Here is a 16,983-nt window from a genome sequence, read left to right as displayed (position 1 = left end):
TTGCTCATCCCCAACCTGTATACTTACTGGTAATTTGCCCCTAGGCTATCTACAGGAAGTATAAGTCTCCCCTCTACCTTTAAGGAGTTTCTGTAATCTTTTAGTTTCTTCTTACTCTCTCTCAGTATCCCTGTTTGAGCCCTTCATTGTTCTTTTCTGGTTTGGACTTGTTCTGTTAGGCCTGTTTCACAGTAGTCATCTTGGGAATTTGCTTTGCCTTCTTGTCTGTGTTGGGTCGCATATTCCCTGGATCTCATGTTTTGTTTTTTTTGTCTTACTATTTTGGTAGTGCCCATCTACCTGTAGTTTCCTGAGAAGAGAGTACATAAGAAGTAATATTTCTGAGATCCTGGATGTCTGAATTATCTCCTTTTCTACTCTTAAGACTTCTGGGCACTAAAATGCTGATTGGAAGTTCTGTATATGTAAATAGCTATGGAGCAAGCTGCAGGCTTTAGTAAGGTGATTGGACAGGACTTGGCCATTTTTATTGAATGTGCTGTTGTTACAGTAGCCACCAATCAGTTGTAGCTATTTAAATTTCAGTGAATTGAAAAATAAAAATTCAGTTCCTCAGTTGTCTAAACCACATTTCAAATACTCTTATGAGTGCTGGTTATTGTATTGCATAGTATAGATATAGAATATTTCTATCATTGTAGCAAGTTCTTTTGGATGATATTGCTTACACCAGAGCCTTTACACTTAAAATAATGCCTTAGCATCACTAAAGAAGTCAGTTAAGGTTTTTTGTGTTTTTGGGTTTTTTTGTGGGGTTGGGCAGTAACTGAAAGACTACTTTAAACTTCATTCGTAAAGCTTTGTTTTCTTTCATACCCCTGTGGCTTTTACACAGTCCCTTCAACTCCATCTTATTTAAATATAAGCACCATGAGATTTAAGGTGGCGTATTAGTAGCCATTTTATATAGCTGTGGGATATCCTTTGGTTGGGTTCCTCAATATCTTTGAAAACTTAACTTCTAGGGAAGCTATTATGTTTTCTAAGGACTCAATTCCTTTCTTCTTGTCTTCTAAGATGGCACTAATAGAAATATAGTATGAGTCACATATGTATTTTAAAATCTTGCAGTAGGCACTTTAAAGAAAGTTTTTTAAAAAGTGAAATTGATTTTCATATATTTAACCCAATATATTTAAAATATTTCAGTATGTAATTACATATGCAAATGATATGAATGAGGTAGTTTACTTCTTTTAAACTAGGTCTTTGAAATCTAGTATGCATTCCGTACTTTAGAATACATCTCAACGTGGTCTGGCCACATTTACAAGTGCTTGATAGTCATGTGTATATTGGTTTGCATCAACAGTGATGAACCCTCTTGGAATTGTATGCTAAACTGGGAGTGTACTTAAGACTCAAAAATAGGGAAACTTCCATCTTCTGTTAAGATGTCCATTATTTGCTAAGTTGGGCATGGTTACTGTCTTATTTTTCCTCCTTTTAGCTTAGTCTATCATTAATGTCAATCATCAAGATTATTCTGAAGTCCTCAGTGATGATAGTATAGTACTTATGACCTAATGAAATTTCTCTGTGATGTTTGAGTCATTAGGATTTGCATGGTCAGTTTTCCCCATTTTCATACTTTCTAGAAACATTTTTGAGAAAAATTGAGTGTGAGGAAAGACTTTTTTCTCTCTTTTTTTTCCTTCCCATTAAGCTTTTCTTACTGTCATTTCTTACTGTGATTCTTAGAGATTCATACAAATCTGTCTTTTTGAACTGTTGATTTTAGATATGAATGATAATAGAGAAATTTTTTTTTCCTGAAGGGGAGAAGGGAATGAGATACCTTTTCATAAGCATAACTATGTGTTAAATCAGTTTTCAAAACAGACCTGTTAGTCCATTTTATAGTTGTTAAATCTGAAGAATAGGGAGGTTAAGGAACTTGTTGGAGTTCATACATCTTGCAGGTATTGGAGCTGGATTATAGGGCATGAAAAAATGAGACAGATTGTGCCCTGTAGATCGCTGTATCTCCTGTACCTACATGTTATTTTATTTATTTTTTATTATTTTTAAAAATCTTTTGGCTGTGTCACACAGCATTGTGGGATCTTAGTTCCCTGACCAGAGATTGAACCCACATCATGTGATCTGCATTGGGCCACCAGGGAGGTCTCACCTACATCTTTTTAAAGTTACAGAAAATAGTAAAACAGAAGACTTAAAAATACTAGGGAGATGCTATATTTGCTGAGCACTTGAAGTTGTAAACCAAAATAATGTCATTGCTTTCTGAGTATTCTTTACTATATAATGTAAGTAATGTGTTCACTAAGGGAGCTGAAGTATATAAAATTCACAGATAAAGGTGTTATATTCTGGATTTTAATATGCATCTTTTGTTCATTGAGATATGGTAAGGATATTTGATATTGAAATTGTACCTATAAATTTAAGGAATTTAAAGAATCACTCTGAGGGCTACAGAAATATAGATTAATGCAGTGGTTCCCAAACTTGTCTGGATATGGAATCACCTTGAGAGATTAAAAAAATAATCTGTGTATTAACCTGGGAATGTGGTCTAGGCTTTGGAATTTTTAAAAGATCTCTGTGCGATTCTAATGAAAGATAGGCAGGTTTGAAAACTATTTAAATCAGTGGAATAAAAATCTTGAATTAGGATGACTAGGATTCTTTTGTGTGTGTGTGGTATAATATAGACAACCCAATTTACCATTTTAGCCATTTTTTAAGTGTATGGTACAGTGACATTAATTACATTCATACTGTTGGGCAGCCATCACACTATCCAGAAATTTTTCATCTTTCCAGGCTGAAAATTTGCCCATTGAATAATGACTCCCTATTTTCTCCCCCTCACAGCCCCAGGTAACCACCATTCTACATTTTGTCTCTATGAATTTGACTCTTGTAGGTACCTTACATAAGTGAAATCAAAAGGTATTTATCCTTTAGTGTCTGGCTTATTTCACTTAGCAGCATGTTCTCAAGGTTCTTATCCAAGTTGTAGCTTGCACTTTCATTTCTTTTTAGAAAAATATTTGCATATTTCTTTATTTGACTGTTCTGGGTCTTAGTCGCAGCATTCTGGATCTTTAGAGGCAGCCTGCAAACTCTTTAGTTGTGGCTTGTTGGATCTGGTTCCCCAACCAGGGATCGAACCCAGGCCCTGAATTGGGAGCGTGGAGGCAGCCACTGGACTATCAGGGAAGTCCACATTTCTTTTTCAGACTGAATGATTTTCCACTGTACTTTTATACCACATCTTGTTTATCTGCTCATCTGTCAGTTAACATTTGGGGTGTTTCTACTTTTTGTCTATTGTGAATAATGCTGCTATAAATATTAGTATACAGATATCTATTCAAGTCCCTGCTTTCAGTTCCTTTGGGAACATACAAGAAGTAGATTTGCTAGGGCATACAGTAATTCTATTTTTATTTATTTTTTGAGGAATAGCTAAAGTCTTTTCCACTATGGCTGGCCCATTTTATATTCCTGGGAGCAGTGTAGGAGGATTGCAATTTCTACACATCCTCACCAACACTTCATTTTTAAAAAAATAGCAGCCATCCTTATGGATGTGAAGTAGTTATCTCATTGTCATTTTAATTTGCATTTTCTAAATGACTAGTGATGTTGAGCATCTTTTCACCTGTTGGGTGGCTGTGTATCTTCTTTAAATGTCTGTTCAAGTCCTTTGCCCATTTTTAATTGTTAGGATGACTAGAACTTGTAAGTCAACACTCCCTTTATAAATAGGCTTATGATTTTAAGACAAGTCAGTTAATTTCTTTGTGCCTTGAATTTCCTACCAGCAAAATGGGATATCATCTTTCTGTGCCTGCCCAACAGACGTGCTGATAATACAGCACTTCCTAAAGCAGTATACTTAACTGTTAGAGGATTAGAACAGCTGACTGTAATCTGTAAGCATATTTCCATTTTATGTCTTAGAAATAAAAAGAATCTTTTGTTTAATTTCAGTACTTAAGGAACATTTTCCTATAACAGATTATGTGTTCAGGTTTCATCTATAAAATTATGCCTTATTCTTACCTTTTTGCTTTGCTTATTATAGTAAAAGCTCCTGGAGAGCAGTTTTAGTCTCCATAATACTTTATGGTAGCTTAACAGTACCTTGGATTCTTACTGTAGTTGCACATATTTGTTTTAACTCCACTTTTCTAAGTGCTGAGTACTGAAAATAAAGTGGTGTTGTAAAATGATCTCTCTCCTCGAAAGACAAGCCATTGTGAATTTAGTATGGTGGTATTACCTAACCTTCACTTTGGCCTATAATATTTTCTGACTAGCTTACCTTTAGTATAGGTATACCTTGGAGATAATTGCTTCCCTGGTAGTTGGTAAAGAACCCGCCTGCAAAGCAGGAGACCCTGGTTCCATTCCTGGATTGGGAAGATGAAGATCCTCTGGAGTAGGGATAGGCTACCCACTCCACTATTCTTGGGCTTCCCTGGTGGCTCAGACGGTAAAGAATCTGCCTGCAATGTGGGAGACCTGGGTTTGATCCCTGGGTTGGGCACATCCCCTGGAGGAGGGCATGGCAACCCACTCCAGTATTCTTGCCTGGAGAATCCCCATGGACAGAGGAGCCTGGCAGACTGTAGTCCATGGGGTCGCAAGGAGTCGGACACAACGAAGCTCAGCACAGCACATAAACCTTAGAGTCATTTTGTCAGTATCTACAAAATAGCAGCTCAATTTTTATTGTGATGGTGTTGAATCTTATTATTCTATAGCTCCACAGTAAAGCGCCCATCATAATAAATTGGGTCGCAGGAAGTTATTCGGTTTCCAGTGCATGTAAAAGTTATGTTTACACTAACTGTAGTCTCTTAAGTGTGCAGTAGCAGTATTTCCAGAAAACAGTGTACATAACTTACTTTATTACTAAAAAATGCTAACCATTCTCTGAACCTTCAGCAAGTCATGATCTTTTTGCAATAGTAACATCAAAGATCACTTACCATGGATCACCATACCAAGTATAATAATTATGAAAAAGTTTGAAATGTGAAAATTACCAAAATGTGACACACAGACACGATGTGAACATATGCTATTGAAAAAATGGTGCCAACAGACTTGCTCAGTGCCAGGTTGCCACACACCTTCAATTGGTAAAGCCCGCAGTTGTCTGTGAAGCACAGTAAAGCAAGGTATACTTGTGTAAGAATTTCAGAGAATTTATCCCATATTTAGAATGTTTAGTTTTTTTCCTCCTATACATGCACAAACTGGGTTTATTTTAAACCATTTTCTATTACAATTAGATCAGTCTGTATAGGAAACATATGCTAGCAGTATATGGTGTGATGTTTTTCCTAAAATAGGCAACTGGAATTGAGAGCTTGCTGCTAAGTAGGGTAGTACAGAGAGTAGGAGCAGAGAGTTTATTTTCTTTTATTTTTTATTTTTTTTATTTTCTTTTAATATTTTATGTATGAAATGAAACGGTTGAAAGCTGTAGTTTTAAGAACTATAGTTCATTGATTAAATATGAGGATATAAAATACAGGTCTCCAAGCCTCTTTGTCGTTAAAGACTGTGAACTTCCCTGGTGGTCCACTGGTTAAGAATCTGCCTTGCAGTGCAGGGGACACAGGTTTGAACTCTGGTCTGAAAGATTCCACATGCCACGGGGCAGCTGAGCCTGTGCCCCACAGCTGCTGAGCCCCATGTGCCACCACTAAGGATCCCAGATGATGTCAGCGAAGATCCTGCGTGCTGCCACTGAGACCCCAGGCAGCCAGATAAACATTAAAAATAAAGAACAATACACTGTTTTAGGTTGTTGCTTAAACTTGCAGACGTTCTTGAAAGTGTTTGCAATTTAGATTTTGGAATCTGCTGTTGGATTACTGATTAAGCACACGGCATTCGTGATGATCGGTATAGCATGTTTACCTTAAACTTGATCAAACTGCAGTTTACCTATGTGTAGATTATTATTACTTGAGTCACTTCCTTAGTAAAATGTTTCCCTTGACATAGAGTGTTTTATTTATTTTTATTTTTTATTTTTTTGGCAATGATTAGCATTTATTTTTATTTTTTCATTTTTTCATTTATTTTTATTAGTTGGAGGCTAATTACAATATTGTAGTGGTACATAGTGTGTTTTTAGTTATTCCCCTTTAAATTCTTAGTTTTTTGTTGGCAAAATTTATCTTTTAATGTTTTCTGAAAAAATTTTAAAGAGTTATAATGTTAAAAAAATATATATTCATTCTAACTAGTTTAATATGAAATTTTCTTAATTTTTTTTTCACCACGTGTTTTCTGTTATCCGCTCTTTGGAGAAGATAGATGCTTTGAAAGTTGATTTCTGCTTGTTTTATGTCAGTACATAAAATTGGGGTCCCAGATTGCTCAGTGGTAAAGAAGCCACTTGCCATTTGGGAGAGGCAGATTCGATCCCTGGGTTGGAAAGATCCCTTTGTGAAGGAGATGCAACCCAGTCCAGTATTCTTGCCTGGGAAATCCCACAGACAGAGGAGCCTGGAGGGCTACAGTCCACAGCATTGTAAGAGTCAGACACAGCTTAGTACCTAAACAACAAGCGATGTATAATGGGCATAACCCTCTCAGAACACTGTTGGCTTGCTAAGATAAAAATACTATTTAAAAATGATGTTGTGTATATATACTTTCTGTACCTTAGCCTTAAAAGTTATAGAATAATTCTGTCAGAAAAGAGGTCACTCAAAAGAAAAGTGTAAATATGGCTTCATAAGCATTCCCACATCTAGTAAGGAGATTGGTTGCATATATTTGTTTAGATACATTCTTTGAGGAAATTGTGTGGCAGCTTGTGAGTAATTTTTAAAAAATCCTAATGTTCCCTGGAGAAGGACATGGCTACCCACTCCAGTATTCTTGCCTGGAGAATCCCATGGACAGAGGAACCTGGTGGGCTACACTCCCTGGGGTCACAAAGGGTTGGACATAACTAAAGCAAATGAGCAGGCACACATGCACAAGCGTATACCCCAGCTGTACAAGAATGGGCCTAATTCTTACTGAAACGCTTTTTGCTTTCACAACACCCGTTCTCCTCAATGTCGTCTTCTGACACTCAGGCTGTTCTTTCTTGGTCCCTTCTGTGAGTGTCTTCTATTATACTAAAGCTGCAGTTTTTAGAGCTCCCTAGGGCCAGTTTCTCGGAGAAGGCAATGGCAACCCACTCCAGTACTCTTGCCTGGAAAATCCCGTGGATGGAGGAGCCTGGTAGGCTGCAGTCCATGGGGTTGTGAAGAGTGGGACATGACTGAGCGACTTCACTTCCACTTTTCACTTTCATGCATTGGAGAAGGAAATGGCAACACTCCAGTGTTCTTGCCTGAAGAATCCCAGGGACAGTGGAGCCTGGTGGGCTGCCGTCTATGGGGTCGCACAGAGTCGGACATGACTGAAGCGACTTAGCAGCAGCGGCAGGGCCAGTTCTTGGGCTCTGTTCAACATTCCCTCTCTAGATAATCACATTCATTCACAAAAATGTAAATACCATCCACACCCTGATAATCCCCAGATATATAATATAAACCCAAGCCTCCACCACATCATAAAAGCTACTTTGTCAAAAACTGATTTCTTGATCTTTACCCCAAACCTGTTCCTTCTCTAGACTTCTATATGCTCTACCCTGAGGCTCATGTCATCAGATAACTGCTTTAATTCTAGGGACCTCCTGGTTCCCGTATATAATCCATCACCAAATTCCCAAACACATTCCAGATGTTCTTTCCATTTCTACTGTCACTACCCTATATTCCAAGTCACCACATGACTCTCACCTGGGCCATTATTGCTGTAGGTCCTGGTGGCTCAGTGGTAAAGAATCTGCCTGCCAATGCAGGAGACACAAGAGAGACAGGTTCAGCCCCTGGGTTGGGAAGATCCCTTAGAGGAGGAAATGGCAACCCACTCCAGTATTCTTGCTAGGAAAATTCTGTGGACAGAGGAGCCTCAAGGGCTACAGTACATGGCATTGCAAGGAGTTGGACTTAGTGACTGAGCATGTACGCATGCACACATATCCTATGGATTCTCCTCTCTAATAATGAGGTCTTCAAGTAAAAACAAAAAAAATCAGATACTATCATTCTTCTGATTGAAAATCCTTCAATAATTTCCCTTTGCACTTTAGAACAAAATTCAGACTGCCTCGTTGTGTATATTCTGACCTGCTTGTTCCTCTCCATCTTAATCCCAGTTTTTTGCTCCTATCTGTACTCCAGTTGCTATTGGTCTTCCTTCAGTTCTTCCAGTAAGCCAAAATCCTTCCTGCCCCAGGGCTTTTGCATTGCTGATTCCTCTGCCTGGAATGCTTTCCTCTATTTCTTGCCCTGTAAACTGATGCATCTTTCAAATTTCAGCACAAACATCACTCTCCCTAAACCGCCTTCCATCCAAATTAAATTAGTTCCCTCTAGTGAATTCTCTCTTAGCATCCTTTTCTTTTGTATCATTCATTACAGTCTTTTAAGTAAATAAATATGTATGTGTATGAACACATGTATATGTATGTGTGTTTATGTATGTGCACATAAAAGGCCTGCCTCTTCCACTAGGTTGTAAAATTCTTGAAGACAGGGACTCTGTCCATCTTGGTCACCTCTGCATAGCCAACACTTTGCATGGTGTCTGACACATAATGTGTGCTTTATAAATATTTGCTGAATTAATTAATTAGTAAAAGTCTCCTTTTCCATCAATACCCTGTTCCAGAAAGCAACCCTTCTAAGAGTTTTTTTTTTATCTTTCTAGATATGAAAACATATGATTAAAGAGAAAAGAGTTCCAACATGATCTCATTTCAGTATGTTTTCCTAGTACAAATTTTTACATTTGAATTAAATCTAATAAAAATAGCTTTAGAAAGATAATTAAAGAGAAGTAGGGCCTAGATAATAATTAAAAGACAGTAAGAAAGAAAAAGTTGAGATTTGACTACAACAAAGTACATAGAAAGAAGCCATTACCATGTAGACCTTCAACACAGTAAGTTTTGCTGAGCATTTATTATTCCCCCCCCCCCCCAAAGGGAGGTGCACCGTTCCTGGAAGTACTGCAATACCAGGTCGATGCGTGGAGTGGACGGAGCAAGCTCCTATTCCAACTCCTAATTCCAAAAATCCATTTAATATATTGTCCTCGGATAGAGGACGTATCAGATATTAAACTGATAAGAACAAATACTACACTTGATCTTAGCCAAAAGGCCGAGAAGCGATGCTGAGCATTTATTATTACACACCAGGTCATGTGGCTCGTGTCCTTAATGGTTTGCCAGCACCTTTTTTATCACTTTTTTAAAAATTTTAAATTTATTTTTTTAATTGAAGGATAATTGCTTTACAAATATCACTGAGTTTTAAAAGGAAGGTGGTAAAGATTTCTTCAATAAAACTGTTATAAGTGGTTAATTTAGGAGTAGGAAAAATAATTTTGTTATTTCACAAAGGTGTTGAATTTTTAACAAGTTGATTTTAGTAGTCCCACTTTCAGAAAAAGAGATGCACATTTTGCTCAATGATAATTAACTAAAAAAGCCAAAATTATTTTTTAGCAAGCCAGTAGTTTCACATTTATTCAAGTTAGCCTTGTCTCCATAGGCATAGAGGACCTGAACTGTCATTCTAATGTGTTTTTTTTTTAATTGAAGTATATTCTAATTGTGTTTCAATTCATTGCATTAAAAAATCTGTTTTAAAAATCCTAATGTTTCAGCTGGTATTAAGAGTAATGTTTGGTATTACCAAGGGGGTCTGAGATTTTGCACACTTTTTTAAACTATGCTGGGTCTTTTTTGCGGCACAAGGGCTTCTCTTGTGGCACAGGGACCCTCAAGTTGCGGTGCACAGGATTAGGTGCCCTGTGGCACATGGGATTTATTTCCCCGACCAAGGATTGAACCCTCATTCCCTGTATTGGAAGACAGATTCTTAACCACTGAGATTCACACTCTTGATTTGGTATTTTTCTTGAGCTGTGCTGTAACGTAGTCCACACTATTGCTTTGTTGAGAAACTTATTTTCCAGCCCTGCAGTGAGTTCACTTAGGCATGTTTTCTGCATTCCGGATTATTTCAGGCAAAGGTTCTGTGAAGTATTTATCTGTTATATTAACATAGGTTACCATTTTCCTGACTGCTTTTCAGTGTTTGTATTCTTTGCTACCAATTCTGTGATCCCAAAACTGAATGCCACATGTTTAGGTTTTTGTTATGGTAGTGCCTCACCTTTGGTGCCAGTTTTTATATCAGATATGGCTGTGCAATAAACCGCCCCAAAACATAGGGATTTAAAACAGATACATGTTCTCACTAATGTACCTACAGATCAGCTAGGGATTAGTCAGTCTAGTCACTGTAAACCGTAGTGTGGGTAGAGGTGTATTTTGTATGATTCTCATCCCTCTTTAGACCAGTGAACCAGTCAGGGCATATTCTTGTGATGACAGAAGTACCAGAGGGCAAGCTAAATTATATGTGAAATATATAAGTATTCTTCAACCTTCTGCTTGGCCAAAGCAAGTCACAAAGCGAGCCTGATTCAAGGGTTGGAGAAGTGTATTTCACCCCTAATAGGAAGAACTACAAAGTCTGGATAAAGGGAAGAATGAGCAAAACATTACAGAGCTACAGTAATCAAAACAGTATGGTACTGGCATAAAGACAGACAGGTAAACCAATGGGAGAGAGCAGAAAGTTCAGAGATAAACTCTTGTGAATATGTTCAGTTGACCTTTGACAAGTGTGCCAGGACCACTCAGTGGGGAAGGGACATTCTCTTCAAAAAATGGTTTTGGGAAAACAAGTATCCACATATAAAAGAATGAACTTGGACCCTTATCTTATACTGTATACAAAAAATAACTTAAAACAGATTAAAAACCTAAATAAGACCTAAAACTATAAAGCTCCAAGGAAAAAAATGTAGTGGAAAAGCTTCATGTCACTGGATTTGGCAGTGATATTATGGTTATGGCGCAAAAACATAGGCAACAAAAGCAAAAATAGACAAATGGGACTATATCCAACCTAAATTTCTTTGTGCATTAAGGATTGGAAGAGAATATTTGCAATCATGTATCTGCTAAGGTGTTAATAGCCAGCATTATAAAGAACTACTGCAACTCTACAAAATATCAAATAACCCAATTAAAAAATGGGAAAAATACTTCAATAGATATTTCTTCAAAGAATATATACAAATGGTCAATAAGCATAAGACAAGATGTTCAGGACTTTGCTGGTGATCCAGAGTCTGCCTGCCAATGCAGAGGGCCTGGTTCTGTCCCTGCTCTGAGAGGAACCCACATGCTGTGAGGCAGCTAAGTCCGTGAGCTGCAACTACTGAAATCTGCACACTTAGAGTCCGTGCTCCGCAACAAGGGAAGCCACTGCAATAAAAAGCCTATACACCACACCTAGAGAGTAGCCTCCTTTTGCTGAAACTAGAAAAAGCCCATGTGCAGCAACAAAGACCCAGCACAGCCAAAAATATAATAAATAAATCTTAAAAAAAAAAAATTACTCGGTATCGCTAATTGGAGAAATATAAATAAAAACGTGAAAGTCACTCAGTTGTGTCCGACTCTTTGTGACCCCATGGATTGTCGTCCATGGAATTCTCCAGGCCAGAATATTGGAGTGGGTAGCCTTTCTCTTCAGGGGATCTTCCCAACCTAGGGATTGAGCCCAGGTCTCCCACATTGCAGAAAGATTCTTTACGAGCTGAGCCACAAGGAAAGCCCAAAATCATATCAGGGTGGCTACTATTGAAATAAAGAATAGCAAATGTTACTAAGGACAGAGAAATTAGAACCCTTGTGCATGGTTAGTGAGATTGTAAAATAGTACAGTCACCATGGAAAATGTTACGGAGATTGCTCCAAAAATTGAAAACAAAATACCATATGATCCAGCAGACCTTTTTTTGAGTGTGTATGCAGAATAATTGAAAGCAGGATTTTGAAGACATTTTGCACATCCATGTTCATAGCAGCATTATTCTTAATAGCCAAGAGATATACCAACCCAAATATCTTTTGATGGGTGATGGCTAAGCAAAATATGTTACATACATACAACGAATTATTGTTTATCCTGGAAGAAATCCTGTCATGTGCTACACTATGGATGAACCTTGAGGACATTATGCTAAGTGAAAGAAGCCAGTCACAAAAGGCAAATATTGTATAATTCTCCCTATGTGAGGTATCTAAACAAAGGGGTAATTCTTGGTGGATTAAGTGATCTCTGTCTAGAGAGTTTAGTGCAAGGGTCAGATTGTGGAAGGATCTAAAATGCTGTGCTAAGGTTTTAGGAGTTTTTTGACTTAGTCCTGAAGGCATTGAGAAACAATTGATTTTGAGCCTCCCAGTTGCATGATTAGAATTAATTTTTAGATCGCTGGCAGTGTTGTAAAGAAAGGTAAATTAGAGATTCTAACAACTACTCAGACCTTAAAAAGACAAAGAACAAAAAAAATTAAGAACTAGAATCAGTAGGAATTAGTGATGGACTAGTTGAAAGTAGGAAGTTTGGGGAAAAGGAAAAAATTTGAGATGATTTATATATCTGGCTTGAACAACTCTGTAGATTTGATAAGAAAAGGAGTATGGTTAGGGGAAAAAAAGATCAAATGTGGATTTTATTCTACAGTATTTAGTATTGTGTGCCAAGGACCTATTCTATCAATACAGGGATACAACATTGTACAAATGAAACAGATTCCTTCTCCAGTAGAGCTTACATTCTTGGTGACTATAAGAAATAAACTGTGTAATAAGTTAGATTTTGATTATTTCTTAAACCAAAACAAATCCCAGAAGAACAATTTAAAGGAGGGTGATCAGTGAAGACCTCGCTTAGGTGTTTAAAAACCTGAGAAAGGTTGATGAAGGTGAATATAGCTATCTAGAGTGTTCCAGATGGAGTAACAGTAGGTACGAAGGCCTGATGTGTTTAAGGAACAGCAGAGAGGTCAATTGAGGGAGAAAGGGGAAGTATTCGAGAAAGATAAGTAAGAAATGAAATTGGAGAAATAAGAGGTATGGGGGGATAGGCTGATGAAAAGTATCATAGGACGTAATAACTTTAATGGCGTTACCAAGTGTGATTCTTTTTCCCTTAGGAATTATATATATATAAAATGTATGTATCTAAGTTTATTTTCATTATTTAGGTCTTGTTAAGACAGTCTGTTAGTATCTGTACATAATTTTTGTTATAGCACTTAGCATAGCTGTAATTAAATGATTGAGATTAACATAGTGTCATGTGCTTTGCTACAAAACACTTTTTGAATAAAAGGAGTAACACTTGTCTTCACTTGGTTGTTTAATATATAGTGCATTTATATCTGAATATAAGGAGATGTCTATAGTCTTTGTAATTACTCAACCATAGTTACTCCAAAGGACTTAGGTTTTTAATCAGAAGAAATGAGCTTAATTTATTTTTAAATAATGTAAATAATTTTATTTCCTATAGAAAGTTATCACTTATGTCTCAACTGAAGCAAAAAAATAATTGGGTAAATGCATTGTGATATCTTGGATTTGATTCTGGAACAGAAAAAGGACATTAGTGGAAAATTCTGGTGAACAAATGAAAAACTGGAGTTTCTTGTAGTGATGTGCCAGTGTTAATTACTTGTTTGACCAACGAAGCATGGTTATATAAGATGTTAGGGATAACTGAGTGAAGGGTATATGGGGACTTTCTATGTTTGTAACTTTTGTGTAAATTCAGAATTACTCTGGAAATAATTTAACAGCAAAAGCTACTGGGATGGGGAAAATACAGTAATTACTTTTGCTGTAACTTAAATTATGCCCTTGTCTCATCCAGAAAAAATTCAAGGGGTTTATAGATGTATGCAATAGATTTCAAGCTTATTAATGGTTATAACTTAAAGAATTGGTTCTTTAAGATTTTTAGGATAAATGTTTGGAGAAGGAATAAGGTGAGTAGATTCTTCTTAGTGTATAATCTCATTCTTTCCTGGGCCACTCGACTTCTCTAAATTTTATCTTAAGGATATATCTGCTTTCCTCTTGGGAACTTTTATTTTCCAATCTGTATACCCAGTCATATGTAAATTTCCTAAGATGTTCTATTTTGCTTGTAACTTTGATTCTAGAATACCTTCAATTATAACGCTCACCATTGCTTTAAAATAACTATTCATTGGGGATGGGGGAGGGCAGCACATTAGCTGCCTGATTGTGTTCAGCTGAGTTTCAGAAATAATATGATAAAATATGTTTGTATTTATTTTTTACTAGACGGGAAATAAAACATTAGATCATTTTTAATTCTGTTGTACACATAGATTTTTTTTGAAACTATGCTAAATTGTACTATTACCTTTCCCATCAAACCCACTCCCCCTCCTTTATTTATTTTGGTGGCTGTGTCATCATTATGTGTGGGTGTACCTAACTTGTTTAACTGGTTCCTTTCTTTGCAGCTTTTCCTATTATAAACAGTGCTGTGAAGAACATTTTTTATAGCTAAATCTTTGCTTACATCTGTGATTTCTTTTTTTCCCTTTAGATGATAAGGTAGAATTTCTGGGTTAAAGAGAATGTACATTTTTGTGGTGTAACTTCTTAAAAAAGAAAAGCAAATTGACTTTGTTTTTGGCTATAAATCATTACTAAAATACTACTTTTTCTTCTTTATTAGTGAACACTTGTCCTGCTCTTTCACCTTTTTCTTGCATGGAGACAGCAATGTTTGTACCAGTGTGGAAATTAATCAACATCAACCTGTATACCTTCTTAGTGAAGAACATATCACCCTTGCTCAACAGTCTAATAGCCCATTTCAAGGTAGATTATTTTATTGGCATAGTTGCTTGATTTTTTATTGTTGTTTCAAGAAACAAATCTTATTGGTAGAGATTAATGAGACTTCCCCCAATCTTTAGCCTAATGATTATTCTGATGTAGTTTACTTCTTTCCCATTAGAGTATTAAGTCAATTAAATAAATTCTTAATGCAAATATTATTTTTAAAAGTTCTTGTACATGAATGTTAGCATATTTTAAAGTGTTCTTTTAAATAGGCTATAGATGGTATACATGTTATATATATTCAAGGTTATCTTTTTTATCAGTTCACATAAGCCATGTTTAATGTAGGTACATCGGACTTTTGATATAATTCATACCATGAAAGTGGTTGAACTCTAGAGGAAATAATTTTGTAAGATTGATGATTTTAAAGAAAAATATGATTTGTTTGTAAGGACTGTGAGTTCTTAGACAAGTGTGTTCTTTGTAAGGCATTGTGTTCTTGTTTTAGTTCCAAGCTTACTATTTGCTCTTTTAAAATTTATATGGCAGTGTATAATAAGGACTTATATGTTGTTTTTCCTTAAATTGCTTTTTCTTAGTGGAAAGGCCAAGAGAAATCGAAGGATATACAAATATTCACAGTTTACGTTGAAACTATCCATCTGAGATTTTTGGGTAGACAGAATCTTAAGTTTTTATGATAAACTCAGTGTTATACTTTATCTTCACTTAATGAAATACAGTAAATTCATTTTCTCTGGAATTGATCATTATGGGTTTACTTTTCTTTGTTTGAATTGCATGATTATTTGCCATACTATTCAGTGTCATCTTATTTGGTATAATTGTCTTTAGTTACTTACTTAATGTCTGTTTTGGGTTTCTAGTTATCTTAAGCCCATTTGGACTAAATGGCACTCTCACAGGACAGGCATTCAAGATGTCCGATTCAGCTACAAAAAAATTGATTGGTGAATGGAAACAGTTCTATCCAATCTCATCTTGTTTGAAGGAGATGTCTGAAGAAAAACAGGAAGATATGGATTGGGAAGATGATTCTTTAGCTGCAGTAGAAGTTCTTGTTGGTAGGGATTCTGGGATTCTGAGTATTAATCCTAAGTGGGAAATGTGTGACTATATATATTAGTTAGATTTAGCTGAATAATACAACTCTTTAATACCTTAGTGGCTTTTTAACATCAAACATTTGGTTTTACTTTCTTGTACCTTTTCATTCTGCAACCTAGGTTCAAGGAATATCCAGTATCTGGGACATAATATTCTTAAAAGAACAGAGGAATAATAGGAACTGAGCCTAAGCATATTAAGTATATTTAATCTTCTGCTAGGATATGATGTATGTTGCATCTGCTCCCATTTCATTAGGTAAAAACTAGTCATATGGCCAAGTCAGTCATTGGGGAAGGGAACTATAACCCACCTAGAGGGAAGCATGCTAAAGGTGAGAAGAAAATAACTGTGACTGAGTAATATTTGGAGGTGAGAAAGTTGACAGCCTGTGTGATGCAGTATCTTAACGTTTGGTAAAACTGTAGCCTCTGATGACTTGAAAGGTCATCAGAGCCTAATGTATACCTAAAGACCTTGTGGCTGATTAGCTCTGTCCAGGTCAGTTCTGCCTAGGTAGGCTGTATTACATGCATCTTCCTCCTCAGGTACCTAAGTTATAACAAGGTAAACTATATTTGAGACATGCTAATCTGAAGGCAGAGGACGTAAAGTAGGAGAGGCTGCAGTGATCCTGCAAGTGCATCTAAAGTTCTTGCTGGGTTGTGGCATTTGACACATGCATGGAGATTCCAGAGCAAGTTGCACATCCAATTTAACAATGAGTGCAAATGTATACTCCACCTTAGAGAGATGTGGAAAGTGTGGGGAATATATGGTTGAGCAGATGATTGGGATTAGAGTTTGCAACACTGTATTTAATGGATTCATATGGTAATGTTATATGAAGATTACCTTCTTTATTTTTTTAATCAAAGGAGTATCAATATTCAGTTTCAGTAAATATATCACCAGAGTAGTTGCATCAGAAATAGGAAGAAAACACGATAACATGTATTAGACTTTTCAGATAGAGATATATAAAGAAGAAAATATAAGGTCCATAATTCTAGTGC

At 36.4% G+C, this 16,983-nt stretch overlaps 1 protein-coding gene and 1 non-coding gene across 3 annotated transcripts in view; one reads left to right on the top strand and one right to left on the bottom strand.

Moving 5' to 3' along the window:
• The window catches only part of MED13 (mediator complex subunit 13), a 94,507-nt gene that overhangs the window by 12,337 nt on the left and 65,187 nt on the right, over positions 1-16,983 (top strand). For both annotated transcript variants that reach the window (XM_043482308.1, XM_043482317.1), the window contains exons 4-5: positions 14,727-14,872; positions 15,727-15,924. In XM_043482308.1, the coding sequence (XP_043338243.1) occupies positions 14,727-14,872; positions 15,727-15,924 (344 nt within the window). The remainder of the gene's footprint in view (positions 1-14,726; positions 14,873-15,726; positions 15,925-16,983) is intronic.
• LOC122425830 lies at positions 9,070-9,260 on the bottom strand. Its single transcript, XR_006265018.1, has one exon. It is a non-coding gene; the product is annotated as a U2 spliceosomal RNA (small nuclear RNA).

Source organism: Cervus canadensis, chromosome 1, assembly GCF_019320065.1.
Source record: "Cervus canadensis isolate Bull #8, Minnesota chromosome 1, ASM1932006v1, whole genome shotgun sequence".
Lineage (NCBI taxonomy): Eukaryota > Metazoa > Chordata > Mammalia > Artiodactyla > Cervidae > Cervus > Cervus canadensis.
This window is presented reverse-complemented; position numbering and strand designations above follow the sequence as displayed.